The sequence below is a fragment of the Ananas comosus genome, linkage group 9 (assembly GCF_001540865.1).
Source record: "Ananas comosus cultivar F153 linkage group 9, ASM154086v1, whole genome shotgun sequence".
Taxonomy (NCBI): domain Eukaryota; kingdom Viridiplantae; phylum Streptophyta; class Magnoliopsida; order Poales; family Bromeliaceae; genus Ananas; species Ananas comosus.
The window spans coordinates 1,255,313-1,283,225 of record NC_033629.1 but is presented as its reverse complement, the minus strand read 5'-3'; the positions used below and the strand labels follow the sequence as shown (position 1 = coordinate 1,283,225).

The window sequence follows — 27,913 nt, the reverse complement described above, 5'->3', positions numbered from 1 at the left end:
TTCATAAGAGAACAACAAGAGTTTTTCATTGCCTAGCAACTGTCAACTGCTTCTCAACACACACTGATACACTATCAGAACAGCCAAAAAAAAAAAAAAAAAAAAGCCCCAAAAGAAGAGTAAGAAAAAAAGGCAAAAGGAAACATGACAACAATAAAACTATAGAAGGTTATTTACTAGCCAACATGTCCGTCAAAAAGGAAGGGTAACACACCCAACTTAGCTTTCTAGGAGAACAGATAAATATACAAATTGATTTGTTATTTAAGGGCGTTGGCCATTAAACAAATCGCCTCCTAAGCCCCCTAGTAGTGGTTTGATATGTGCGAACCAACAAACCGACTCCGATCCCGACACCGAGGCAAATGCCGAGGCCGATCCCGACGCCGACCCTTACACCAGCATTAAACCACGAGAGTTCTCCGTCCTCCCCTTCTATGTAATCCGCTCTTGAATATATGCTGTTGTAGTCGACGTCTGCATCATTCTCGAGTTTGTACTCTTGGTACTCCGACACCTACAAGGATTTTGGAGAAGAGTGTACAATATTTCAGCTGTAAATGTTTTCAGACTCCTTTCACAGAGTTGCTATCAATTTAGATTTATTGGTTCAGCATGTAACACTTGAGGTTCAAAAAGGCTCAGAATAGGTATTAGACCAATAGTTTTACTGAAAAAATAAATCTACGTGCTCAACTGCAGTAACTGTACTTTGAAGACTTATTTTGAAAGTCAAAAACTTAATTAATGCAATTTTATGGCATCAGTAAACATGAAACTTCCTTGTGTGATCACTTCCAACAAATGTTGCATTAATTTTAACCTTCAATATCCATCAATATATAGTTCTTAAACATGGCACAACATATGTGAAAGGATTACCCTCTTAACCTTTTGTTTATCCATCCTGTCACAAATAAATAAATGCATATGAAATACAGATTCGGAAAACAGCATTAAATACACAAGTATGATAAAAGAAACATATTTGTTAGATGAAGTCCTTATGCAGATCAGTCGGCTCACCTTTCTTACAGTACAAATTAAACCAGTAAAAGAGAGACTCTCAAGTAAAATCACGCTCTTAACAGAACCAATAGTGCAAACATTTACTGTTCAAGTCTAGTTCTAGTAAAGAAATGGTCAAACTGCAATTACATGCATACGAAGTATATTCATCCATGAATAACTAACAAAGTAACTAACTATTTAGAAATAACGTTCACACTGTTGAAAACTAATTTATCGAAAGCTATTGAAAAAATCCACAATGTAGGTTTTTTTTTTATTTTTTTTATTATTATTTTTTTTGTAAATATCCATTATATGTTTGCTTTGGACTACCATAACAAAAAATAATTGAAAACATTGAGGTTAGTAGTGACAGAATCATCTAATACCTTCAAGGAATCCTCATCCCCCACATCCTTCTGTTCACTTGTCCCATACTCTGGAATTGAACCTAGCGTAACTTTCATCTGTTGCTTCTTCCTAACACCAAGCTGAAGAGTCTTTGTCAAAATAATAGGCGCCCCCGAGAAAAAACCTGCAACATACACTTCAATCAAAGGATGAGGATTCTCAGGACCCGCGTACTGCTTCCCCTTCAAGAACCTAGTACAAGCGCTTGCAGCTTGGCACTTCATATTCCACTTCTTGCTACTGGCTTTTGACTCTCCAACAACTCCATTGCTGTTACATAATTCCAAGTCCCCCGTGATTAACAGCTCATCCTTATCAAAGACTTGGAACCTCACACTCCCCGTTGTCCGTATACTATCCGTGCTCACAAAAGTGGCTTCTTCGGACTTTTTATCCACTCTATCCCTTCTGAGCGAAGAAGATGCGCATTCGGAATAAATGCTACATCTTTTGCCATTCACTTCAATGATGGTGTCGGGAGTTAGAGGGATGTGGTTGAGGGTGAGACGGTCCGATGTCGACTCGTCGACTTCGCAATTACTGATTCTTACATAGAACACTTTTAGATCGAGCCAAGGCGATGATCTTGGGACGTAAAGAGGGTGCGTGATGATCTTTTTCCTAGAATTGGGGGATAACTCCGTATCCAAGGCATCATAAGAACCCTCCATTTCCCTTATGAAGATCCTCTTGGTAAAGTTTTAACACATGAAGTGAAGTTGCGGAGAGTTAGAAGCCCACATAGAATGACAAAGAGACCTCAAATTTAATACCTGTGAAACCAAGCAAGAGAAAGGAAGAGAGTTAATATATTGCCTAATCTGCTAAAATAAGAATCATAAATGGAGAAACCCAAAACAAAAAGAGACAAAATTTCAATACTAGGATGCATGTCTCAGGATAAAATTGGTAGTAAAAAGGAGTAAAAAGGAGCTTCAAAAGATCACGAAGGTTCGAGTTCTGCCATCAGCAGTAGCAATTTAAGTTACTATATTTTTATCCTTTTTCTCTTCTATCCTAAATTATCATGTAAAGTTCAAGATAAGCCTCATTCTAAAATGATTCAAAACCAATAATACTTGGAATACAAATTAACTCTACAAAAACAAGATGAAGCAAAACTAGAAAAAACACAGAGCTATATCTCAAACAAAAACAACAACAACAACAACAATGGCGATTACAAGGTTTTAAAAAGAGATTAAAAGGAGTTACATAACTAATTATTTTTCTGTTTTGTAATCTACTAAGAACTACAGATGTGAAAATCTGAAAAGAGCGCATAAACTAAAGAAAACAAAAAACCTAATGTTGAACTTGTTAAATACTTCAATTTGACGAATCAATAGAGAAAGAACGAATAAAATTGACAAAATTTACTAGCAGATAAGATAATTTCACAATTCACAACCTAGTCATAACAAAGCAAAATCAATCAAAAATGGGTATTTTATCTTATCAACAAAAGGCACAAAAACAGGTCTTTTTTTTCCTAATCGATTACAATTATAGAAGTACACAATAACAACCTAAGAAAAGCTTCACAGAGGAGGGGGGGAAAAAGAGATTTCCATTGGGAAAATCGATGCTCGAGCCAAGACGCGATTAGAGAAAAAGCGCATCAAAATCGACAAAATTATTATCGAATAAGATAATTACCCAATTCACAACAGGTTAAAACAAATCGAAACGCATCGAAACCAGGTCTTTTTATCCGATCAACAAAACCTACAAAAACTCGCAAAATTAAAACCCTAGAAAACAAAACAAAGTAAATGGAGGAGATTAAAGAGCACATCAACGTACCTTGGATCTCCACAAGATCGCGTGGAGGAGACGATGCGAGAACTTGGATTGGAATCGGTGGGAATTCGACCACCACTTCTCCCTCTCGCCTCTCCCTCTCTCTCTCTCTCTCTCTCTCTCGTCCCCTTCTCTCTCTTTGTCTTATCCTTAGTATTAACATTAACATATAATAATAATAAAAAGAATTATTTTTATTAATTTATCGAATATTATTTATTTATTTATAATTTATTATTACACGGTGGTGGTAAGAGCCAAAATATCTGTGGTTGCAGTGATATATGGCATCGTGGACCTGGTCTATGGAGTCGGTGATGCGTTCGGGGCCGTACACCAAGCCCAACCTGATTTTCACTGGCAATGAAATTCACTAAAATAATAATGACATTTGTTTACTGATTAAATTTGATAATACTTAATAAATTTAATTTGATAATTTGTTGATAGTAATTTGCTAAATTTGAGCGTGATGAATGAAATTTAGTGAATTTTATTAAATATATGCCTATTTGTATACACCTAATTTTATAAAACAAAAATTTACAATAATATCCATCAAATAATTCGCTTGATTATGTTAATGTATTTGCAGACTAATTTATCTAATATTAGATCAAATTAATTATTTAAATTAGACTAACTTATTTTTAGTTTGGCTTAAATTAATTAAAAGATTTATTATATTTGGGCTAAGAGCATGTTTCGAACGGTTGAGAATTCACCCCAACATGGTGAACCTGGTCTACGAAATAGCTCATGGATACTGTGGACACAGGTAACCAATGAGAGAGCGCCACCTTCGCAAATCAGCACGGGGAATCACGAGCGGTGGGGCCCACAAACAGTGCGCTGCCGTACGCGCTCCACGTGGCGTATTTAGTGGCCACATGATAAAGCGCAAACTAACTTTATGCGGTACAATTCCGGTGTCCAAATGGATAAGATCGTCCGCATAGTTGGTGCGTCGGGTCCTCTACGAAGAGTATAAATATATATAAATAAATATAAATATATAATAATAATGCCCAGATCCAAACTAGGCTTCTGGCCACTTTGTACTTGTTGTGTTTGGTATTCGTTGGTTTCGACAATAAATTTAATTATATTTCTGATGTAAATATAATTTTTAAAATAAATAAAATGTTAGATTAATTTTATGTTTAAATTAGATTTAAATGGATAGATTATAACAACTTAGAATAATAATGGTTTATCTAATTAATTCAAAATAAAGTGAACTTGAGTAAAAACAGAAGATTTTAGTAATTCAAGGGCGCCAAATTATAGACAGATTTTGTGGTATGTAATAAGTGTTTTCAGAACCTATCTAATTCAATCTCAACCTCATGTTCGCTTTGTTAGCACAAACTGTATGAGCTAAAATGTTGGGTTCCCCTTTTATTGTTACGCGGTTAAAATGAGCTTCTTTTAGTCTCAAAAGCAAAAACTCTAGTAAAATGTTATTAATCACCTCAAGTTTTGGTCAATTAAGTAGGTGAGTCCTGTAAACTTTATTGGATCAACTAAACCAACCAGAACATAAAATAGTCTACACGGTTTTAGCTTCGATGTCTACGGTCTACATCAATATAGCATAAGGATCAAACGAATTCATGTGAAAATCATCTTTGAAGCAAGCATGCTCTTTCTTCATGTGAAACCCACCTCATTCGATGGTTATCACAAAAGAGTCATAAAAAACAGGGCAATTTAATGTTTCTTCCATGTTGAATAAACGGTATGAAAACCCAATTGATTGCCTCATTAACACAAATTTTGCACTCCAGATCATGTACCAAAATATAATTGCAGCTAACTTCTAGGTTTCTATCTTTGCATAACTACTAAATGAGTGTAGCAATTGGAGTTCCGTTTTCATCAAAATATAACCTGAACTAAAACTTTGTATTTTGGAAAAGTAATTTGTCAAATACAAGTATTACTTCTCTGAGTAAAGAACTGAGATCACTGAAGCCACAGGAAAGAAAGACATCATCATCATCTCATCGACAGAGAAAAACATACGGAACAAACAGAAAAATCCATTGAGATGAAGTATCTCCATGGTGGGAGATAGAACTACCAAAGAATGATCTAATGGCATGATGCATGCCCTATCGGTAAAGTATTCAGTTCTTGTACACGATTACGCTCACACGTACCTCGAGATAGAGAACAATTTCAGTCTAATCAGCAGTTGCTTCTTCAAAAATTCAAATACAGTGATAAACACCAAGCCCCTGATGAGTAGAGAAACTATGCACACTTTGAAGCAAGCAAACCAATGAATGCTTTCATATCAAATTTTCTCAAAGTCGAGTCAAATCCACCAAAACTAGCCGCCATAAACTTCCAACTCAAGATGTAATCCGAAAGCGGGTCTGAGTGTAAGAAGAATCTGTTCGAATTCTTCTCTTTTGTCAATGATTGTTAGACAACTGCAAAATAGAGTCTCCATCTTTATCCTTTAATTTAACTCAATTGTGGCAAACAATAGATAATTGAATAGTTCACGGCCTCCACGTTGTTTTTTGCGCACAGATAATACCCTCCTTATTCTCGCCATAAGTCATCCTGATTTCCCAGTGCATCGATCTCAAAATTGCCTCTAAGGGATTGAGAATTTCCAATTTATCACGGATGATAAGCCAACCCCCAGGTCTCAGAATGCGGTCCATCTCAACCACGATAACAACAGGTTGTTTACATCTATACAAAGTGAAACACAAGTGAGATGTCAAATAATGCTCATTTTATGCCAGCTCAGTTGTAAAACTTGAGCAAAGGATTACGACAGTGACACTAGATTTTATTATATACCTGTTTTTAAGACGTGAAAAAAGATGATCAGCATGCAAAAGATCATAGGACCTTGGATACGTGCCAAATGGTTCACACCAATCATGATAGATACCAAGGAGCCCCCGCTCAAATATGATGGGTAGAGTGTTTGGAGCATGAACAGGAACTACATTCATCACCCAAACCTTTTGAGATGCCAAAGCTGCTGCGAATCTGTATAGGCCAATATACAAAATACTCAATTTGATTTTTAACAGTATTACAGCACATATTGATGAGACAATTAGTATCTCTGAATGCCACAGACAATAAAATTGTTCAAGGCAGTACGACAAAAATTACATAGATAGGAATTTCAGACGTAAAAGGCTTATATATCCATGTCCCCGCAAAATTCATCTAGATAGATATATTATCCCTGTAAAATCTGTAACTTTCATATACAACCCCTCAAAATTGAAATTTCTTCCCAAGTACGCTTATACTAAGTTGGATAATCAACCAGTTCATGGAAGGAAATTGGTTCTGTATCATTTAATGTTTTCTGAAGAAGACCCCTTTTGCTAACTCAACGCAAGAAATTATGTTGTTGAAGAAAAATTCAGACGTCTCTGGGGAATAATAGATAGTGTTGCATGTGTAATACATAAATATCTTAAAATAAAAAGAACTTCTTACCCTCCATAGATGGCTTTCATATCCATTACGTTCCGGATATTTGACCAATCAATACCCATCCCATTAAGATAGGATTTATCAATGATAGCCTTCCAATGGTCATGATCTGAAGTCAATCTCTCCTGTAAATCACCAAGCCAATCAGGAAAAGTTTCGAGCCTCTTTGGCCACTCTTCAGGCCAATCACTTCCTCGTTCTTCAATAGCAGCAGGAACTTTGTGCAGACATGTTCTGATAGGAGTGTACCTGCAAATAAGCGGTTCAATTTGCTACAAAATTTGATTTATAATAAGTCAACCCATTGCTTGGTTTAAATTAAAAGGTTAGTGACTAGTCACTGAAGTTCGACTGCAGTTTCCATTACTTTTCGAAGTTTCAATTTCAACAATTTAGTTTGTAAAGTTTTGTCCCGTGCAACAATTAAGTTCCTTCATTGGACTACTTAAAAAGCGAGCGCACATTAGGCATCATCATTAGATTTCATTGAGGCTGAACTTCTTCTAGTCCTCAAATTAAATGCTGATGTTTGTATTTTCTTTTTCAGCCAGTGAATTGGCTGAAGGACTTAGGTGTTACACAGGACAAACTTCACAGACTAAATTATTCTAAAATGGCTGAAACAAAGTCACTCCAAGCTTACCAAGAAGCATCTTGATTTTCATCTTCCTTGCAGAAGCGAGGTTCTCTTCTCCTTCTCAACTCATATATATCATTTGATGCTGGCCTCTGATATACTCTAATGCCCACTTCACTGACATCATCGGTTTTATGTGCTAGGACATTCCAACATATTGCTGACATCAAATTTGACATTCCTGGAAAGAGGAAGGATCAAATTTATATGAAAATGAATATTAAGAAATATCGTATGTCCAAAGGCAGTTGAATCCAGCGAGTTAAAAAAAAATAAAAACATCACAAAATTGAAATAATCATAACTTGACCAAATTTCTTCATTTATGTACTGAACTACTGAAGGATATTATGCAACAGGCATGATGGTTGATTTATAATGAACTGCCATGAAAATAAATCAAAGAACGAATAAAAATAAAGTTCTAAGGTAAAATGCCATTAAGACATTCAAGTTTTAAAATAAATCAAAGAATGAGTAAAAACAAAGTTTTAAGGTAAAATGCCATTAAGACATTCAAGTTTTAAGTTTTTCACTTCTTTCTGACCAAACCTATATCATGTGATTATCAAGAGATAAATGACGTTGACACGTCAGTACCTTCTTCACTATCAACGTCACCATGTTTAGAAGATATAATGAAGTAACCTCCAGGACGCAGGATTCTATTCAGTTCTAGCAGCAGTCGTCCACCTACAGACACAGTTTCACATTTAAATTCACCGAGTACAAGTTATACTTTATGTAGTGGTACAACAAGAGCTTGCAATGCTATATACCGACCGTTAGAATGCCATTGTATGTTGCATTCTCCACAGTGAATAGCATCAAATACACCACTAGGAAAAGGTAGCCTCCTCAAACCCAAATTGCTCACTATTGCAGGTATACCACGCTCAAGCGCAACTTGGGCTAGATCGGTTTGATCATTCATCAGCCCTAAAGACAATGTTATCACGCCTTTCTCAAGTAGAATCGCTCCAAAGCTAGCACTTACACAGCCAATGTCCAATACTACACGGATGTTCTTACCCCATTCAATGTCAGGTACCATCTACATGAGAAACAAAGAGATTCAGCATAAGCATGAAAAGAATGTTATGTCAACATTGATAACGGATAGCGGGTCAGAATGCACAAAGAGGGAAGTCAATTAAAATTTTATGTAATTCCAACTGCTTTGATCATGAAGAAACAACTAGAGATCATCATAAATTGCAGATTAACTGATGTTTCGGAGACTTCCTTGATATGGTTTCAAAATTTGTTTGTGAGTTCCAATCCACCTATAACTTTCAATCATTTAAAAAAGCTAAGGCCGCATTTGGTATTATATTTGTTCTTTTCCCCCTAAAATTATGAAGCCACAGGCACTCAGGACAAAATTCTTGAGCTTTTTCTCATCAGTTAGCTTGCAAATTCGTTTACTTAAAGAAAAACAAAGAAATAAAGTAAGTTGTATCTGCATTTTTCTTTTCTCCATTTCTCCAAGAAAATATACAATTATAAAGTTTGCAAACAATCCAACAAGACAATACTAAAGGTGGCCAGCCTGCGTGTCTTTGACCTTAACAAACTTGAGGAGAAACAATGACAAAGAACAAATTGAATGAGCTTCCTCTGCCAGGAAGAAACACATACTCTAAAACACAACAAACTGGAATAAACAGATGCGGTCATCTGCTGACTGCCGAGAAACTTAAATCTAACTAACAAATCAGAAGAAACAGATCTTACCTCTTCAACAGAATCAACATAGTTATGAGCTCCACCCTTGAACTCGGACTCGTCCCGCGGAAACAACAAGTACTCTCCCAAGTGATTCAACCAATTTTGCGTTTTGATGTATGCAGATAGTCTCGGATGACCCACATTACTATACCATATCTAGCATCAAATAACAGTTATGTCATAAATTCCCAAAAGTAGAAAAGAAACCAAAAATGGGGGGACAAAATCAAAGTTTGCATCAGATTGAAGGAAAAGAGTCACCTTGAATTCTCTCTCGGGCCAAGGCAATGGCGGTTTGTAATCCTTTGGTAGAGAAACCAAGCACATAAATGGCGATCTAGGGCAGCTCCTTTCGTGGTGGCGCTGGCCTCCGATTCCTTCGTAATCCACACAGGGGATATAGTTATGCCCACTTTTTCCACCACATTGCTTCCAATGATAATGAGCTCCAGGATCGAACAATGGCCCCAATTTCTTCTTATTCTTGCTGTTGTTCTTCCCCTTCTTCCTATTCTCTCCATCTGCCGCATCCTCTTCCGAATTCACATCAATGCCATCCTCTGTATCTTCATCTTCTCCATCTTTCACTTCCTCCAATCCCTCCGCTTCCGCTTTCTCTTCTCCTCCCACTTCCTCCTTGATCTCCGGAGCTAGGGTTTCATTTTTGGGCGCCACCGCCTCCTCTTTCTCTTCCACCTCCCCTTCCTCCTTCTCCCCACTCTTCTCCTCTTCTCTCTCCTCTACCCCTCCCCCCTTCCCCCCCTCCACAATTCCTGCCGCGGATCCGTTCCGATTCCCATTTCCACCCTCGATCGCGTGCGCGTTCGAGCTCTTCTTCGTCTCCTTCTTCTTTCCCGGGAGCTCCACTTCGGGATCGGAGATGTCGCCGAAGCTACTTCTCTTGGTGGAGACATCGGCGGAGGAGGTAGAGGGGGAGAAGGTGGACCAAATGACGACGAAGGAGAGCCCCAACACTACGGCGAGCGACACCTTGGCCACGAACCCCAACGGCCCCCGCTTGGCACCGCTCCGCCCCAGTCGCAACCCCGCCATTGTCAAGGGAAGAAGCTCGTGCAAACCCTAAGCGAGCGGGAGCGCCATCGAGGGAGTGGGAATCGAAGAAGAAGAAGAAGAAGAGGGTATATGTGTAATTTAGTGGAAAAGAGTGGGTAGAGAGAGAGAGGTGTCGGTGAAAGGTCGGAGGAGATTTTTCTCCTCAGCTGTAGTTAGTTAGTGTATCAAACATCAAAGGTGGTGGTGATTTAATTTTTAATTTTTAATTTTAATAAATTTTTTTTTTATTTTAGGAGTGGAAGCTAAAAAATTCTTTCTGAAGGAACTCTTTTTTTCATTATTAGTATTATAATAATTATTCATTTTATATTGTGTTCCTGTAATGACGGTGTAGAGTAGAGAAGTTTAGAGAACATTTACCGCTCCGGGAGTCACCGACCCGGCCGGTTCGGCCGCCAACGGCCTCACCCCAGATAGAAGGAGAAATCCGTACGGATGCAAATGGACAATAGACGATGGTGCGGACTTAATGTGGAAATAACCTTATAAAAATTTAGATTTAGAAAAATAATCACAGTCTATTTTTTTTTGCTGACTAAGCAACATGATGAAATTTTTTCTTAAAAACGATGAATCGTGCAACATCTTTATAAAGACGATAAACGATTCACCGTCTTTTTATTTTTCATAAAAGCGATGAATCATTCATTCGCCGTCTTTTTCTTATCTCAACAGCATAAATAATTTTAAGAAATAATCTTTTAAGAAAACGATAAACGATTCACCGCCTTATTAGGATATTATGAAGACGATAAATTGTTCACCGTCTTTACAAAGATGATAAACAATTCACCGTTTTTAAAATAAAATTTTACTTCCACACTGACTTGACAAATATAGGTTATTTTGTCAATTTTTGTTTAGGATTATTTAGCTAATTATAATATTTTTAAAGGTTATTTAGAAAATAAATCCTTAACGGAGCTTCCGTCCTGATAAGTCTCTAATCGTTCTAAATTCGTTCCGACGCATCAAGTAAATGATTGAAAAGTGGAGAAACCGTTATGACCTGCAGTAATTAAATTAAATATGAAAATTAAATTTCAAAATTTTAATTTATAAAAGTATTAAAATTAGATTTTTTAGCTCATCCCCTGCTAATATGGCATAAGTGGGAAAAGGAAGATTTGTCACTTTGTTTGTACCTTCTAACAAAAAAACAAAGAAGGAAATAAAAATGCTATTTAGTCAAAAAAGTCTTAGATTTTTATTTTATTTTTTAAAATTTTTTTATTATTAATGTTTGCGATAATTTATCATGTAGATGGAATAAGGAAGAAAGTAGCTTGGCGCTCTACACTAAAGAGAGAAAGGACTTAATTTGCTCAAAAAAACATTCCTTTTTGTTAACAATTTAAATTGTATATGCTTACTAGTACACTACAAATCTAATTGTATGAGAGTTTAAATTTATTATTTAATTTGTTTGTGTTGTTATATTTTTATTATTGAATATGAAAATTTTAATTTATAATAACTTATGCATTGAAGGTGATCTAACGGACCTACCTTTCAATTGGTGGGTTTTGAACCTAAGAGATCTAAGAGATCTAACGTATACACTACTAAACTTATTACTGTTGTAAATTTCTATGCACTTAATTGCTCTAACTTACAATATATAAACTTACACTAAATGCTATGTAACCTAAGACTTTTTAATACTTTGTAACTTCCAGGTCTATACTAGGGCCTATAAAATGAAAGCTACTCTACTCTTTGAAAAACAACAATGAAAAACTACAATCTCACTAATCTATATTCTATTTGAGAGCGAAAAGATCAAAAAAAGGTGTTATTTTGGTAAAGTTTTGAGCTCATTCATTTGTATAGAGCTGGTGAAGCCATACGACGAGAATCAAGTCATTATATTTTGGAAGGGACAAGTAAGTGTCTTGCTGCATCGGTTCAAAGATTTTGCAAATTGCAGAGGGTTTAAATCTCCTTAAAGAGGATTTGAATCTCCTTAAAAATAAGGATATTTCGTGTCTCGATTTGATCGACTCGTTGACACTTTTTATATTATTTTGTAGCTAATTTCTATTTTTCAAATATATACACCAATAGTTTGTATTAAAATTTAGTTGGACATTATATATAGATAGAGTTATAGAGCAATACTTAAAATAGATTGCTGTTCCAACTATAACAATTTAAAATGATAATTTACATGAGAAATAATGTTATCTTCCCAATCATCCGTTAATAAAAAAAATTATTTGATGAGTAACTCACTCTCATGCTGCAAGTTTAACCTTAAAAGAAATTTAACGACAGGATTAACATCTGAAACGATGAAAATAATATTGGTCGTTAAAGGTCCAACTAATTTGCCACATTGCGCGGGAATAATGATTTGTGCATTTTTAACGACCAAAATTAACTCCTATCGTTGATATATGGTCGTTAAAAATATTAATTCTCGTAGTGTACAGTTTGTTCGAACTAAGTAAACCAAAAAAAAAANCAAGAAAAATGAAAAAAAGGCCTCACTAGTTTGAAAAACCTCATGTTAATAATAATAATTTATACGAACTATACACAATTTTGAACGGACTATCCAACATTTTTAAAGTTTAATTTTTATTATTTAATCTTTCAATTTATTTATTTTGAGTACTTTGACTTCAAAATTTAAATATATTGTTTATCTTAACATGTTTAGTTAACATATTTCATACAATTCTCCCACTTGTAAATTAATTACAATAAAAAAACAATCTAAATTTTGAAGCCAAAGTATTGTTAACTGACTCAAATATATAAATTAAAAAATTAAATAAATAAATTTAAATTTTTAAAAATTAAATAATAAATTTAAATTCTTTAAAAATTAAATAATAAATTTAAAATAATCCGTAATTCAGATAATTTTAATACACATTTACCACAATAAATAAATAAATAAATAAGACACTGAAGAGTCAAAACCAATGGTCCGTCCATATGGGTCACAACACTATATTGCGACGTATCTATCAATACAAAACATGCGCGCGCGCGCGCGCGCGCGCGCACACGCACCATCGTGTAATCTCCTCCTTCGCTCAAATTAATATCACCACCACCCACTCCTCTCTCCCGTCCCGTTCCTCTCTAATAATTTCTCCGCTGTAGTACGTAGTAGCTATAGCAACAACGTGTGGTGTTCCTCTCCTCCTTATCCCCTCACCCCCTCTCCCCCACACTTCACTCAAACCCAAAATTACATAACCCCAAAGTAAACACAATGCAATCCCCTCCCCACCATTACCACCATGTCCCAAGAGGATGACGCCGAGGGCGCACGTGCCGCAGGTGGTTCTCCTCGGCGCAGGTTGGCAAATCTTTAGAATACCGCATCAGAGTAGCAGATTCTGAGTTTTATATTTAATTTAAATTTGCGTTGTTATATGTTTGAAATGTTACATATAATGATGATTTAGTGATTTAATAAAAGAGATAAGAGAGTAATTCAAAGTGCTTTGGTTGGTCAAAAAAAAAAGTTATCAAAAAAAAAAAAAATCCAGAAGTTTATGAGTTATGCAATTGACAAATGAATTAGTTTTTGTTTTTTTAGTTGCTTCTCCTCTTGAAATGAGAAGCTCGGAGTTGATCTTACCTTCAAACATAAAATAATTATGTCTTTATATGTTTTTTTTTTTTTGTGTAGTAAATGTTTATTTATGTGTGTATATTATAATGACCAAACTATATATTCCAAATTCTTTTTTGATCAATAGTGAATTTTTTCCAACCTAATGGAATTTGTTCCTAATTGCCAAGTTTGTAACAATGGCTATTCGGGACCAATCACAAATTGAAATTTTTACCTAATTTACTTGAAGAGTTTATTGAAATGGATAAAACAGATGCAATGAGATTTGGAACCAATCACAAAAATCCTAAATTGTTGATAATTTTTTTTATTTGCTTCTCTTTTAAAAAATAATTTGCTCTGTTCTTAGCTTCTAACCGAAATAACTGTTTTAACTACCACTCCAACACAGGCATGGATGCAAGAGCTTACCGTCTCAGCTGCTTAAAAGAGTGCGCCGTGTTCGAAGTCGACTTCCCGGAACTCCTAAAAACGAAAGCCGAAATCATACACGAAGCGACGATATCGCCGTGTCACCAAAGGGTAACATTGCAGGCCAAGTCTCTGGTCCGAGTCCCCGCCGATCTTAGAGAACACGACTGGCTCGAAAAGCTCCGAAAACACGGATTCAACCCAAACAAAACCGCCGTGTGGGTTCTCGAAGGCATATTGTATTACCTTCCCCAACATAACGCGATGAATGTGCTCGAATCCATAGCTGCGAATTGCGCACTGGCTCGGATGACCCTCCTCGCCGACTTCATGAACAAATCCTCGCTTTCGCTCTCGAATTCGGGCACATACCATTTCTACAGCGACTGGCCCGATCATTTGCTACCGACTATCGGGTTCTCGAGGGTGAAATTGTCGCAGATAGGGGATCCCGACGCGCATTTTGGGCTGCTGCACGACCCGGAAAATTTGTTCGAAAAGGTTCGGAAGTTGCCAAGGTCTGTGCAGACTCATCCCGATGACGGGACGCCGTGTTGCAGATTGTATTTGGTCGAAGCTTCGTGATCGCCTAACGAAACGGCTTAGTAGAAGATCGATTAAAGCGCGAAAGATTTCGCATATAAATATACATATACATTTTATTTCGTAGTATAGGCATTCTTCCAATATGTCATGCAGAATTTTTCAAAGACAAATTGAAGTCATAATTTCATATATATAATTTGTTAGTGGGACTTCATTTTTCAATTTTAATTCACTTTTCCTTCCCTTAGGAATGGTTGTTGTGACATCTATAGCCGATGATGTAGAGTTTGTATGCATAGTACTGGACCCAACAAAAAAAAAATCTCACCATTTTTTAACGAAAAGTTCTATAAACACTACCTGAATAGCACATTTTGAAATCAATATAAGAAAAAAAATTTTCAATACCAAACCATTCTGTTTATTTCCTCTTTCGCTCTTATTTTCTCTTGTTAGAATTGAACAAACTTGACATATGAAAATCAACAATAAAAAGTCTTTGTTTGTGAAGATAAGATCAAAGATAATGCACTAGTTTGTGATTATGTCTACTTTTTACGACAAATGGCGCAATTGGTTAAAGGATATTATTCTTATACAAACTATAGAAACCTTTCTCTCAATAATCATTCTCGCAAGTCATGATAACCCTCAATTAAGTTATCTAAATGCATACGAACATTGAATCTAATCGAGCCCCAAGTAGTAAAAAATGATGCAACACTCATATCCAACATGTTCTTGCATCTTTTCCTTTGTAGTCGCGTTGCAATCTCTCCACCATGGATCCATCTTATCCAAAAAGGGAATATTCGAACTCGTTGTTCTGCAACTCGTGTCGAATCGTGCACTTCTCCTCGAAGCCAAAAGCGATGCTCCTTCCCCTCAACCCCCCACCTCTCAACTTATTCCTTCTCCCTTTTGCAGTCGCTCAAGCATCAAAATTCGAATAAAAAACCAGTATTTCTCCACTACATACTAAAAACAAGTTACTTTAGCAAGTGGTCGAGACAAGAATAACTAAAAGATACCTTACCTGGTCCAAATAACAGATTTTTTTTTAGATAGCACAATTTTTTTTAGTTCCAAACTCTGCGACACACATTATTATTATCCAAGTTATCGCGCAAATGGCGTGACGAAGAAACATGTGGACACCAAAACGGGTCAAAAACCTCCTCATTTATCCGACCAATTTAGGCCTCCAACTCGGCATCTCGCCACGTGGCGATATCCTATTCGCCGCCCGTTATCCACATTGGTTGATGCTCATATATGTATATGCAACACAAGTTCCACCCCTTCGTTTCCCGCACAAGCTCTCTTTCCGTTTCAATTCCCCCGCCATAGTCCCTCCCCGGATCCCCTACTCCGCGGCGCAACATAAGAATCCCCATTTCATCCAATAGTATGCCGCCACGTGGCAAAAGCTGACTCGGGGGCATCGGAATAGTCGCGCGGGGGTTCGCATAATTTTTGTTCCTGGGGACCACCGCACCGCATCTGTCTCCTCCCAGTGTTCGAAGCATCGGGGATGGGATCGTAGTAGACGTCGTCCGCGAGGGCCGTTACTACCACCACCGACACGACCACCACCACATCATCGTCGCGGAGCGGAGGAGTCGCGAAGGGGGGCGGCGGGGGATCGTATTCCCCCTTTCCCCCCTCGCGCGCGAACGCCCGCTCATGCCTATATAAACCCCCGAGGAGGATGTGGCTCCCCAAGAGGTCCGTCGCCGCCCTTTGCGTCTCCGCGCTCTCCGACCCCGCTTCCTCCTCCCTCTCTCTCCTCCTCCTCCTCTCCTCACCCTCCGCAAACCCTAGAGGTGAGCGATCCGTCGATCTCGGTTCTCGATCTATTTCTCTACCGATTTTGCTTCGTTTTTGATTTTTGATGGATCGGAAGGGGGGTCTAATGCTCGGATCAGGGTGCAGTCGTAGGGTTTCGAGCTTGCCGAGGCCGTCCATGGCGGCGGCGGAGGCGGCGGGGAAGGGTGAGATAAGGGCGATGGGCGATTTGAGGGGTGGCGATGAAGGGAGGGTTTGGTCGTCGTCGGGATCGGGGCTGAGCATCCCCATGGGGAAGCAGATCTTCTGCAACAGGTCGCTGAACATGAAGAACATCACCGCTGTAGGGTTTGATATGGATTATACGCTGGCGCAGTACAAGCCGGAGACGTTCGAGGCGTTGGCTTATCAGGGCACCATTGCTAAGCTCGTTAACGATCTGAAGTATCCCGACGAGGTTCATTGCATGTTGAATCTTTGCTAATTTCTTTTTGTTTTTGAGTTTGTTAGAGCTCACTGATGACAATGATTTGTTCTTCCGCTGTTGATTCATACTTTTTGCCTAAATAAGGCTTTCGACTTGATATTTACGAAACATTTAGGTGGTTATTGGTTTACATTCTCTTTATTTTGAGAAAACGTGATAGAAATTAGCTCAGAATTTGCTCAAATTTTGTTTTCTTGAGATTTTATTGCATAGTATGGAAAGAAGATAATACACCTTTTAGCCGGTTCTAGCGAAAAATTAGCATTAGTACTCATTATACCTTGACTTTAGGAATATGGCAATTAATCTATTCTATTTCTTCATTGATTGCAAGTTAGCAATATATCTTATACTTTTCTCATGCAAATTACCTGTGCAGCCTAAGTTATTGTATAAATAGTTTATTACTTTGTTACTCTTTCCTTCGCTTTCGGAGTAGGCTTTGTTTCTCTCTACTTTTTTACATTTTTTAAGTGAACAGTTGATTCCGAGTATTATTAAGATCATTTAACTCCTTTATATATATATATATATATATGTATATATATATATATGTATATATATATATATATATATATATGTATATGTATGTATATCTCTACATTTTGAAACTGTCATATTGATGCTAGCACATGGTCTGATGTTGCAGCTATTGAAATGGAATTTCGACTGGAAGTACATGGTCAGGGGACTAGTTCTTGATAAAAAGAGAGGAAATATCTTGAAGGTCATTTTTTTTGTTACAGTCTTTGCTTTCTATGATATTATGCTTTTGGCATAGTAGTTAGCAAGATATCTGCATCTGCCATTTTCTCTGTTTGAATCAGTGTCACCAATTACCCACTTCAAAGTAAAACCTTTGTTGTTATGCGTTTGAAGATACGATTTGTTTTGTGTTTGGTTTCTGAGATGATACAAATAATTGATCATAGACAGATTTTACCTAATCTTTTATTGCGATAAAATCTACTTATAGACAGCAGAAGTGCTTCTTTAGAACACTTGAAACAAACTTGCGGTACAGTTGTGTTTAATATGCCAGAGCTTTTCAGTGCGAAATGATTTGGTGTTCACAACATTATCATAATGCAAAATCGGTGCCTGGGTGCCAATCTAATGCTTGTACTGTCACATTGTTTTGTATTGAAGTCTTACCAAATGTTGAAAATTTCCACTTTCATTGTACTTATCATTTAATTTATCAGACGTTAACTATTGAGGACGTTTCTTTTTCAGATGGATCGACACAAGTATGTAAAAGTGGCATATCATGGCTTTAGGGAGATGTCAAAGGAGGAAAAAGTTGCTGCTTACGGAAACACATTGACACGAGATTCATTTGACGGGGCTGACTACGTTGTTATTGATACACTTTTTTCTTTAGCTGAAGCATATCTATTTGCACAGCTTGTTGATTTCATCGATAATAATCCTGAAAAAGTTCCTTGGGGCACTGAGTATGCATTTCTGATCCATTTTATGTTTATGACACTGAAAATAGATAGGTTTATTTCCAGGGCATGCTTGCTTATTCTAAAACATCCATCTTTAACTATCTGCTTTTTATGAAGTAACTTTCTTATTATATTACGAGCTGCTCATGTAGTAGAAAGATCCTATGCCTTTCGAAGAGCAAATTTTTCTTATATTATGGGCTGTGCCAAAGCATGTTGGTCAGAGGCCCTTTGAGCCAGCTGCTTGCGGGCTGTGCCAGCATGTCGACATGGCACCTTGTTGTGCCGTGCTATTGCATGCCATGCTGATCGAGGCTCAGCACCACCTTGTGCCTTGTTGCTAAACCTTTGCTTTCATTATTTATTTTTTTACTCTTGCTAATTAGTAGTTATCTTATAATCCTGGTACAGTTATCCTGGTATGTGTAGAGATGTAAGATTTGCGGTTGACTTGTGTCATCGTGATGGAACATTGAAGAAGATGGTTACTATGGATCCTGGAAGGTGATTTCTATGTAGGAAATATCTAATATTACTTTTGTATGGAATAACTAATCTATGTAAAGGATGAAAAGTATCTTCCTAGATCTGTGTGTGCTATCATCGAGAAGCTTATTAGCACTTGAGTCTGACGACAATCTGATTGGCCATCACTAGTATTTATTATTTTTGAACTACCAGGTACATCAATGAAGATTTATCAATTGTGCCCATGCTTAAAATGATTAAAAAGTCAGGCCGTTCTACATTCTTGGTGACAAATAGGTATCTTTATTTCCTTGATTTTCTCAAAAAGAAATTGTTCCCTCCTGTGCAAAACTTTAGCTCTTTCACATAATGTAATGAGAAATCATGATTATATCAGATTTGTACGTTAAGATGCTTGTTTAATCGTTTTATAGTTATATGTTCTCTATAGGTGGTTTTAAATTTTTTCCTGAAGGAATAAAAAGCTTGTACCTTGGGGTGCAACTATGCAAGTGTTTGAAAGAAAATCTTAAATTCTGCCCTTCGGTTGGTTTTTGTTAGTGTTCCAACTTCCAAATTACATTAAACATATACATGATTTAAATTTTGGCTTTGTAAATGAGGCTAAAGTTTTTATACCCTCTTGATTCTTTAGTCTGATGCCAACATCTAGTTAACCCTGATAATTACCTAGTTTGCATTCAGTAACTATATCATTACCTGTTGGCTATTGCAGCTTGTGGGACTATACAAATGTCGTTATGAATTTTCTTTGCGGATTCCATGACTCAGATGATGACTGTCCTTGCAACTCTAAATGGCTTGAATATTTTGATGTGGTCATTACAGGCAGGTTTGGCTTTTTTTCTTATGGATCATTTACACATTGTTAAATGACTTAAAACCCATCTCTTGGACGTTAATTCCCATCGTTTGCTTAGTTAAAAAAAAAAAAAAATCTGCATGCTCTGCTTGTGTTGTCTAAACTATCATCAATGATCTGAACCTTTTTCTTATAAATCTTTTCGACTTCTGCAGCGTAAAGCCAAGTTTCTTTCTTGAAGATAATCATGCAAGCCTGTTTGAAGTTGAAGCTGAATCTGGGAAGCTACTTAATGCTGATTTACAGGTTAGTAAATCATAAGTTATGTGCTTTTGCATCATAGTTGGGTTTTGGGTTTTATCTTATTCGCTTTAATTTTTGTGATATGGATGCAAAGATTGGAAGTCCAACATCAGCATTGAAACGGTTGAAGACAGCCCACAAAGTATATCAGGTAATTTACGGAATATTGATGTTGAAATGGAGATAGCTAACCAAAACATTACAATGATAGAGGGTTATTGTTGCCAAAATTTCTGTTCTCTTTAGTTTATACATCTTTCTTCCCTGTTTTATCTTATTCTTATTTTCCTTTGGGTTAATGGAATTCTTGTGTGGGTATCGATTTTAACTTGATCTTTCCAGGGAGGTAGCGCTGGTCACCTGCATAGATTGCTGTCGATTGCATCTAGTTCTCAGGTGCTATATCTCTTGACCTACATTATATAAGAAATATGGTTTTTTGACTGTCTATTATTTGTTCATAATAATTTGATAGCATTTATTTGTCATGTAAAAAATATGAGCACTTTCCTAGTTGATGAGCGTGCTAAGCCGCTCGACTCTTTGGACAATATTTTTTTAGGAAATGTTCTTCATGACATTCTTTAGTTTATATATATATATATATATATATACCAGGTTGTTTAATCGATTCACCGTGTTTGATAGACATTAGCCATATTAGTTTAGTATGCTAAGTACAGTTGACAACGGTTCCTTAGAATTTCCAATCCTTTTATATGTGGTTAACAGTGTTGTCAACTTCACTTTTATCTGTTTCAAGATCACTGTAACATCTGTTCTTGCATATCGCATACGACATTCTTATGGTTATGTGCTACTCAGAATATTAGTTTCTTCTCAATTCCCGCTTAAAATTGTTCTTGTTATGTTTCTACATATGTTTAGATTTCGCTGCATGGATCTTTAAGCATCAAAGGTTAAACAAATCTATGTTTGTTAGTTAGATAACTTAATCCAACACTTTATTTTTAGTCAGCACTCTGCAAAGTTTTTCTTCAAAAATATTGACATAGTTTGTTCTTTTGCTTTCTGGCATTAGCATTCGTATGCAAATTGACATTTTGGCAACAGTATTGATGTTAAATGAATGCTCATGGTGCCTTTAATCTTTAGGTTCTCTATGTTGGAGACCACATTTATGGAGATATTTTGCGCAGCAAGAAAGTCCTTGGTATATTTTTCCCCCTTTTTATCATGTATCAGTGTTTCATATTAGAACTCATTAGTTTCGTGAATGTGGGCTTTTATCTATTTATCCAATCTCTTAAAGTTAATTACAACAAGATGTTGTTATAATTGGCTTTTCTTCAACTTGGTAACAAATTTAACAAGACCAATGGTAGATGTGGATCAATGGTGCTTTAAAATTTGGGAGAAACTTGTAGGAATGATGCTTTCATTTTTCATTATTTGGTTAATCTTGCACATACTGCTTCAGAAGTTACGAAATATACCTATCTGAGTGTAGAGTTCTTGATGGTTCTTTTATTGTTTCTTCTAGCATGCTATTATTTTTCCCTTTTCACTCTTTAAGCAAATTATAGCACTTCCTCGTTCAATCACCTAATATCTTAGAAGTTTCATTGACATAATTTTTTGACCATTGCCTTTGCTTTGTTGTTTATTATCTGCGCACTACGTCCTTTTTCGATGTTGCCATCCATATTGTTCTTGATCATTTTCCTAAATTTATTTGTTGTAATAGGCTTATATGAGTTATCTCTTCTATGTTGGCTTGATTTCCGCCTTCTGAACTTTTAACTTAAACGTAATTCATTTTGCTATATATCTTTATTCTGGTTTCTCTAGATTTTCCATATATTCTCGTAGTGAAGGATTTTTTTTTTCTTTTTTTGAATGAGAACCTTTCTGTTTGTGTTGTTTTACTTCACTAACGTGTTTTTTTTATTTACTCTTTGGTACAACCTTTTGCAAAATCTGAATGGTTGGGCTTTTGTTGATAGGTTGGAGAACGATGCTTGTTATTCCAGAGCTAGAGGAGGAGGTGAAGCTTCTTTCAGAATCAAAAGATACCCGTAAGGTAGTGATGTAAATATATCCCTTCAAAATTCTCCTTATTTGCATTATATTTCTTTGGAAAGTTTTTTGACAATCACTATCCCAAATATCACATGAGAATTGCCGTATTGTAGACGCTAAGCCTTACTGCTGAAACCAGATAAAAAATGGTTAGGATGACAGTTCTCTTCCTCATCTGTCCAGTTATTTGAGACAAAGGAAGATAACTTCAAGCTTATAGGAAGTAACTTTAGAAAGAGCTGGTATTCAAATTTGAAGCAATTTTGCCCTATGAGTATGAACTGATTTTGGATCAGTTTATGTTGCGTTTTTGGACATTAAAGGTAAAAAAAATCTGAATTTTGCCATTCTGACATGCACTAATGGAGGAAAAATGTGGACGAAACTGAAAAATATATTAGCCATTCAGTGTTAAAATAGGTTACTTTGTAGAGTCTGAAATTTCTATTTTTTTGTTCTGGTCGTCGAATTAAGAAAACGTTGATTTATATGTTACTGCCATCAGTTTCCAGCGGATACAAAATATTCAATTGATTAATCCAACATTGTGTACCATGTAACTGTATTTTATGTTCAGGAACTCCGGCAGTACAGGAGAGAGCGCGATCTTGTTGAAGACAAAATCCATCGTCTCGAATGGTCTATTGTGTAAGCTCCCCTGTCACCTTACTAACGCTTATGGAAGTTCCTATACTATGCTATCTTTTTTTGCTTTTGTTTTTATTCTTTTTTGACTGGATCACTAGCCTCTTTTGCCCATTTCTGTCTGAAATATTTTGATATATGTTAGTGATGCCCTCTTCACGGTACCCTTTTTTCTGTCAAGCTGACTATGTTAAATCCATTGCTAGATAAATTTAAATAGGGAAGTATAATTCATGTGGTCACAAGAAAGAGAAGCTTGTCCAAGAAAGTAGAATTAGATTGAGGACCTATAAAGAAGGAATATTAGGAAACAGATGGAATTGGAGTTTAAAAGCAGAAGAAAAATGTGTCTAACCGAACAATGTCTTTAGTTTTGATTTCTCAGTTTGTTTGTTTTGAGTGAAAGGAGGGCATTTCATGCCACAATTTGGTGGTAAATCCGGCTCGTGCTTCTGGAGAAAATATGTTTCGAGTGAAAGTTAGTTTCCTTTTTTTTTTCCCACCAATGGAAATATCTAAATCAGTCATTTCCTTCAGGTTTGAAGACCTTGCATATGATGAGAAGCAAAGGTTGATATCTGAGGTTCATGATTTGAAGGTGAATCGACCACCTTAATGATTTGCTCTTTAAAATATGATTTGAAAATTTCATTCGATTTTGATCCCGGCTGTAATGTTTTATTACTCTTTCCATGATTGACTCTAGCTAGAATCGTAGTCCTTTTGTTTTCTTTTTTTCCATGAGGTAATAGATTAATAGGTCTTGTTGCTCTAAACGTCTCCATGTCCTGTTTCTTATCATCGCAAGAGAAAACATATCTTTCAGAATGTGGCCTATTAACTTGCTATTGTGTGCGTTGTGTGTATGTGTATGTGTATGTGTGTGTGTTTGTTGTTGTTAATTGATATGCAAACCATATCAAGGTTATTTTCTTCTAAATATGCTTTTCTAAGTTGTAGGTACAAAGGGAGCATGTCCGCCGCCTTCATCAAGATGCTCAACGGATATGTCATCAAAAGGTATGATGCCAAGGAGAGGCAACCAAACATTTCTCAATTTGATCTTCTTTTTTTAATCTACTTTTGCTAATATTGAACAACACAGATTTACTTCTACCAGAATCCTTTTGATTTTGAGATCATATTTTTCATATTTGACACGCTGCTTTTTGAGTTTGGTATCACCTTTTTAATCTTTTTGGATCCTTCGCAATCTTAGTTGAAAGAAATAATTTTTTGTTACTGTTCTATACAAAGTACAAAAGAACTGTTAAAGTGCCAGTACAACTAATTGAATAAGTAAATACGCACTCTCTAAACCACTGTTAAAGACCTTAAAGGGGATCCTAAGTTTGATGATTACTACCTTCCTTTGGATTGTCTCTCAGAAACTTTATTCTTTATTCAATTTAGTTTCATAAGGTCTGGGGACAGCTCATGAAGACTGGTTTCCAAAACTCTCGCTTTGCTCATCAGGTATCTTGTACTAACACTTGTAATATTCTATGTTACCTATCGATTAATTCAGTGAGAACAAGTTTCCACCGCTTTTCTTATGTTCTATATAACAGGTTGAGAGGTTTGCATGTCTATATACGAGCCAAGTCACGAACTTGGGCTTGTACTCTCCTGAGAAATACTATCGGCCAAGCGAAGACTTCATGCCTCATGAATTTGATGTCCTTGGTCTGTGATTAGAACTTCTCTATGCAGCTCAGTCTCCTCGGTGGCTCAAACAAGCAGCAAAGGAGTATATACTTGATGCATATAAATAGCAATGAGTTAGGAAAAGCTTTTTTTACTCGTTCGTATCCCTCTTTACGAGCTCTAATTCAATGTAATTTCTCTTTTTCCTCTTCTAACTACTGTGATGATTGTGAACGCCAAAAAAATATCTTGTCTTGTCAAGATTGTTAATATTCACATGATTTGATCAGATCAGATCATCACGTATTCAAATGAAAGGTACTGTCGCACTCATTGTTGAATTGTTTCTGATAAAAATATGCTGGTCCTGTATTTCTTGTGTAATGCGCTTTTACATAATACATTGTTTTTTTTTTTTAGAGAGAGATAGGTATATGCTATCTACTTCGTTTATTTTATTTAGAAATAAACTTAATTAGAAATGTGAATCAACTAGTATCAACCGTCGAATCTTTTATCACTTGCTTTAAGGACAGTCGGTTACATAATACATTGTTGTTATTGCTTTGACAATGGGAGGCTTCTTGTGAAAAAAAAAAAAATCTCTCGAACCCGGGCTCCAACGATCGTGAAAATATAAAATAGCAGCTCCAGAAGTTGTCTATATAGTTTGTGTTAAGTGGTGACACGTTTCAGAATTGCGGTTGTATTATGTCAAATAAGTAGTGTCCTTAACTGATTTACTATATCTGACTTAATTCATGAACTCTCATCTACCTAGTCTGTAGCCTTTTTCTAAATAAAATAAATAAAATAAAGAGGTAAAAAGAAATTTTTTTATGAGAGTACGAATATAGTACATTAACTATTCAGATCCGATCCGGTCCGGGACACCTTTTAGTCAGTCCATAGGAATTAGAAACGAGATCTAGAAAGTCTCTAACTCTCCTCGATTCGTCCGATCTCTACGCACGTGCTCGGCACGTGCCAAGCGATGGGCTCAATCTACTCCACACCTGTGCGCTGTGACTGGCCCTTTTGGTGCGCATTTGGATTCGCAAACCCTAGTCGGCGACAGTTGCTGCTGCGGCGGCAGTGGTGGCGGCGGAGCATCAGGTACGACCCTATCACTCCCTTTTGTTCCCCCCGATTCCGCGCTTCTTCTCTCGATCTCGCGACGAGGTTTGATCTCTCCGGTTCCATCCATATCCTCTAAACCCTAGTCGATTTGGCCCCTCTTGAGGGGGATTCTAATGGATGTCGACGATGGAAATCCTTGTAGGATGCTTTAATTTGTCCTTGAATCGGATGCGCGGGATAGGGTTTAGAGATCTTTCGAGATCTGAAGAATAATCGCATCATGTAATTGCATTTGTTATTGAACGTAAGTGGTTTTGGGATACTGGGAATTTTTTTTTTATTTTTTTTGGTTTTTTGGTTTTGATTCGAATGATTGTGGGTTTGTTATACTTAAGGCGTCTCTCTCCATTTGCTATTATTTTGTGACGATATTTGAAGTAATTTAGATGAGATGAATGATGGGAAAGATCTCTGCGAGAATAGTTAGTGATTCTGGGTAGTTCTGAATGATTGCGAATCCTGTAAATGGCCTGTACTGGATCTTGTTTGATTTTCTATTTAGAGGCATGCTAAAATTACTTTTAGATCTGAGTTTTTCTGAGAAGTATGCTGGGAATTTGGTTTAATTCGGTTTGGGAGTATGCAAATCCTCTGCATTATATTTCTTCTAAGAGAGAGAGATGGTGAAAGTGAATTTCAGTTTTCGAAATGAGAGCTAATCTATGGGAGATATTGGCAGATGCTATGACAGCTTGCTTTTGAAAAACTAAGAGAAACTCTGAACAAGTTTTTATTGTAGAACTTCTGGTGCTACATATCATTTTACATCTCTAATATAGATCAGTAGATCACTATATTGCCATTCGAGAATTGAACAAACATATGATGTAGTTGCTTAAAGTTTATCTTGAACTGCGTAAAGTTTTATTGGACTTTTTCGAGGCCTACGATTTTTAGTGAAGTATGCATGGCATAATCGAGAGCACAGCACTGTTGAGATTAATTTGGTGCTACATTGTCAGCTATAAACAATGATAAGTATTTGATTTTCAAGTAACTCGAAGGAAGTGTGACCATTTTAGTTAACTAATTTGTGGTTCACAATCTGTGAATCGCTTGTTTCTTTTCAATTTAGGTTGTCTACTTTCCTGAACTGCATGTGAAACTTTATAATTGAGTTTTTTTTTTTCAGGAAACAGAGCGATGTCTCTTGCAACAATTTGCAAGCGAGTGGGTCTCAAAGATTTAGTTTCAAATGTTCCAGTCTACAGCAGTACTGTTGGTAATGATCTCTTAAGCTTGGCAAAGGTGTAATTTTGTCATTTAATCCGTTATACTTTGTCTGTTTGATTGTTCAATCACCGTGGTTTCAGAGTCATCTGGAGGACTCGGCCTGGTTTTTAAGCGTTGGGCTACAAAAAAGACTGCGGGATCCACGAAAAATGGCCGCGACTCCAACCCTAAATATTTGGGAGTTAAGAAGTTTGGTGGAGAGGTACACACAATCCAAATTGCTTTCGGCTTCTTTTCTTAGAGTGCTAATATGATAATCCCATGCTATCATATCAAAAATCGGAACATACATTCTGCAATTAGGCCCACCTTTTTTTACTTTTGCATTTTTGTCCACTTTTTCCTCTTTGCTGTTTTTTGAGCTAAAATATTTTTTTTTCATGAATATCGAAATGCCCGCTTAGATCATTAAAGCACAAATTCATTAAATTGTTGGTAGGTTGGCATTTCTGTTCATGAGAAGTTCGACGCAAAGTTGTAATAATGAACAATGCAGACTGAATTTTGCAGTATCCGATAGGGTTTGTTTTCGCAAAAAATCCCTTCTGTGTTTGCAGCTGACTTCCCTTGGTAATCAGACATTTTATGTATGATTAGGTTTTCCTTCTGTGAGGTAGAATGCCTCTTCCATTTCTTTCTTCAATTATCGTTTATCCTGTGGTGCAGAAAGTGATACCTGGGAATATCATAGTTCGCCAACGGGGTACGCGCTTTCACCCTGGAGATTATGTTGGTATCGGAAAAGATCACACCCTGTACGCACTTAAGGAAGGGCACGTGCGGTTTGAGCGCAACAAGCTGAGCGGCAGGAAGTGGGTGCATGTCGATCCCTCCGACGGTCATGTTCTTCACCCTCTCTATGCTAATGCAGCGAGTACCACAGCCAATACCGAAAGCCAATTATGCTAGCTAGATTTTCCTGTGTGTTTTTGGCTTATGTTCACAGGAGGTGGAGTTTTGTCTCTTCTCTGGGAAGGTTTGGATGGGAGAGAAACTGTTCCTTTATGCATGTTGTGCTTGTCATAAGTAGGTTTCGTTGATCTACGTATGAATTGCTCAAATGTTTGGTACCTCTCATCTGTGTGGATATTATTTTGTAACTTCTAAACCTAAAAGGGGCTTCAGCCGAGGTGTAGGGGATTTTGCGGAAGTTACTTGGGTTTTTTTACTACGTCGACTA

At 36.7% G+C, this 27,913-nt stretch overlaps 5 protein-coding genes across 10 annotated transcripts; 3 read left to right on the top strand and 2 right to left on the bottom strand.

Annotated features, from left to right (window-relative positions):
* LOC109715585 (uncharacterized protein At1g01500-like) lies at nt 5–3,387 on the bottom strand. 3 transcript variants are annotated; one of them, XM_020240678.1, is made up of 4 exons: nt 3,229–3,383; nt 3,082–3,150; nt 1,401–2,195; nt 5–517 (listed from the first exon to the last, which is right to left on the bottom strand). In XM_020240678.1, the coding sequence occupies exons 3-4, from the start codon at nt 2,091–2,093 to the stop codon at nt 281–283; spliced, it is 930 nt and encodes a 309-aa protein (XP_020096267.1). In that variant the 5' UTR covers nt 2,094–2,195; nt 3,082–3,150; nt 3,229–3,383; the 3' UTR covers nt 5–280. The 3 variants fall into 3 exon arrangements, with proteins under 3 accessions (XP_020096267.1, XP_020096266.1, XP_020096269.1); XM_020240677.1 differs by lacking the exon at nt 3,082–3,150 and having other exon boundaries at nt 3,229–3,387; XM_020240680.1 differs by lacking the exon at nt 3,229–3,383 and having other exon boundaries at nt 2,952–3,083.
* LOC109715515 (probable methyltransferase PMT28) lies at nt 5,101–10,267 on the bottom strand. Its single transcript, XM_020240564.1, has 8 exons — nt 9,335–10,267; nt 9,080–9,229; nt 8,126–8,396; nt 7,943–8,035; nt 7,349–7,523; nt 6,709–6,954; nt 6,049–6,243; nt 5,101–5,937 (listed from the first exon to the last, which is right to left on the bottom strand). The coding sequence occupies exons 1-8, from the start codon at nt 10,124–10,126 to the stop codon at nt 5,739–5,741; spliced, it is 2,121 nt and encodes a 706-aa protein (XP_020096153.1). The 5' UTR covers nt 10,127–10,267; the 3' UTR covers nt 5,101–5,738.
* LOC109714904 (putative S-adenosyl-L-methionine-dependent methyltransferase FRAAL3718) lies at nt 13,237–14,934 on the top strand. Its single transcript, XM_020239638.1, has 2 exons — nt 13,237–13,463; nt 14,137–14,934. Exons 1-2 carry the CDS (start codon nt 13,418–13,420, stop codon nt 14,739–14,741), a joined length of 651 nt encoding a protein of 216 aa, XP_020095227.1. The 5' UTR covers nt 13,237–13,417; the 3' UTR covers nt 14,742–14,934.
* On the top strand, nt 16,120–24,732 carry LOC109714903 (5'-nucleotidase domain-containing protein 4). Of its 3 annotated transcripts, none has more exons than XM_020239635.1 (17): nt 16,120–16,528; nt 16,631–16,947; nt 17,627–17,704; nt 18,214–18,434; nt 18,843–18,935; nt 19,113–19,196; nt 19,636–19,752; nt 19,938–20,028; nt 20,120–20,176; nt 20,368–20,421; nt 21,142–21,199; nt 21,993–22,069; nt 22,646–22,716; nt 23,251–23,311; nt 23,674–23,733; nt 24,127–24,189; nt 24,285–24,732. In XM_020239635.1, exons 1-17 carry the CDS (start codon nt 16,414–16,416, stop codon nt 24,405–24,407), a joined length of 1,740 nt encoding a protein of 579 aa, XP_020095224.1. In that variant the 5' UTR covers nt 16,120–16,413; the 3' UTR covers nt 24,408–24,732. The 3 variants fall into 3 exon arrangements, with proteins under 3 accessions (XP_020095224.1, XP_020095225.1, XP_020095226.1); XM_020239637.1 differs by having other exon boundaries at nt 16,391–16,528; nt 16,638–16,947; XM_020239636.1 differs by lacking the exon at nt 19,113–19,196.
* On the top strand, nt 25,322–27,901 carry LOC109714905 (50S ribosomal protein L27-like). 2 transcript variants are annotated; one of them, XM_020239639.1, is made up of 4 exons: nt 25,322–25,476; nt 26,633–26,722; nt 26,814–26,935; nt 27,400–27,901. In XM_020239639.1, the coding sequence occupies exons 2-4, from the start codon at nt 26,644–26,646 to the stop codon at nt 27,640–27,642; spliced, it is 444 nt and encodes a 147-aa protein (XP_020095228.1). In that variant the 5' UTR covers nt 25,322–25,476; nt 26,633–26,643; the 3' UTR covers nt 27,643–27,901. The 2 variants fall into 2 exon arrangements, with proteins under 2 accessions (XP_020095228.1, XP_020095229.1); XM_020239640.1 differs by lacking the exon at nt 25,322–25,476 and adding an exon at nt 25,572–25,744.

Bases quoted from the DNA above. Each gene is read 5' to 3' on its own strand.
- LOC109715585 (XM_020240677.1), bottom strand. From the start codon at position 2,093: ATGGAGGGTTCTTATGATGCCTTGGATACGGAGTTATCCCCCAATTCT. The intron at 518-1,400 runs GTATTAGATGAT...AAATCCTTGTAG, and splicing joins GGGATGAGGATTCCTTGAAG to GTGTCGGAGTACCAAGAGTA.
- LOC109715515 (XM_020240564.1), bottom strand. From the start codon at position 10,126: ATGGCGGGGTTGCGACTGGGGCGGAGCGGTGCCAAGCGGGGGCCGTTG. The intron at 8,397-9,079 runs GTAAGATCTGTT...TTTCTCATGTAG, and splicing joins ATGTTGATTCTGTTGAAGAG to ATGGTACCTGACATTGAATG. The intron at 7,524-7,942 runs GTACTGACGTGT...TCCTCTTTCCAG, and splicing joins TGACGTTGATAGTGAAGAAG to GAATGTCAAATTTGATGTCA.
- LOC109714904 (XM_020239638.1), top strand. From the start codon at position 13,418: ATGACGCCGAGGGCGCACGTGCCGCAGGTGGTTCTCCTCGGCGCAG. The intron at 13,464-14,136 runs GTTGGCAAATCT...ACTCCAACACAG, and splicing joins GGTGGTTCTCCTCGGCGCAG to GCATGGATGCAAGAGCTTAC.
- LOC109714903 (XM_020239635.1), top strand. From the start codon at position 16,414: ATGTGGCTCCCCAAGAGGTCCGTCGCCGCCCTTTGCGTCTCCGCGCTC. The intron at 16,529-16,630 runs GTGAGCGATCCG...TGCTCGGATCAG, and splicing joins ACCCTCCGCAAACCCTAGAG to GGTGCAGTCGTAGGGTTTCG. The intron at 16,948-17,626 runs GTTCATTGCATG...CTGATGTTGCAG, and splicing joins ATCTGAAGTATCCCGACGAG to CTATTGAAATGGAATTTCGA.
- LOC109714905 (XM_020239639.1), top strand. From the start codon at position 26,644: ATGTCTCTTGCAACAATTTGCAAGCGAGTGGGTCTCAAAGATTTAGTT. The intron at 26,723-26,813 runs GTAATGATCTCT...CCGTGGTTTCAG, and splicing joins AGTCTACAGCAGTACTGTTG to AGTCATCTGGAGGACTCGGC. The intron at 26,936-27,399 runs GTACACACAATC...CCTGTGGTGCAG, and splicing joins TTAAGAAGTTTGGTGGAGAG to AAAGTGATACCTGGGAATAT.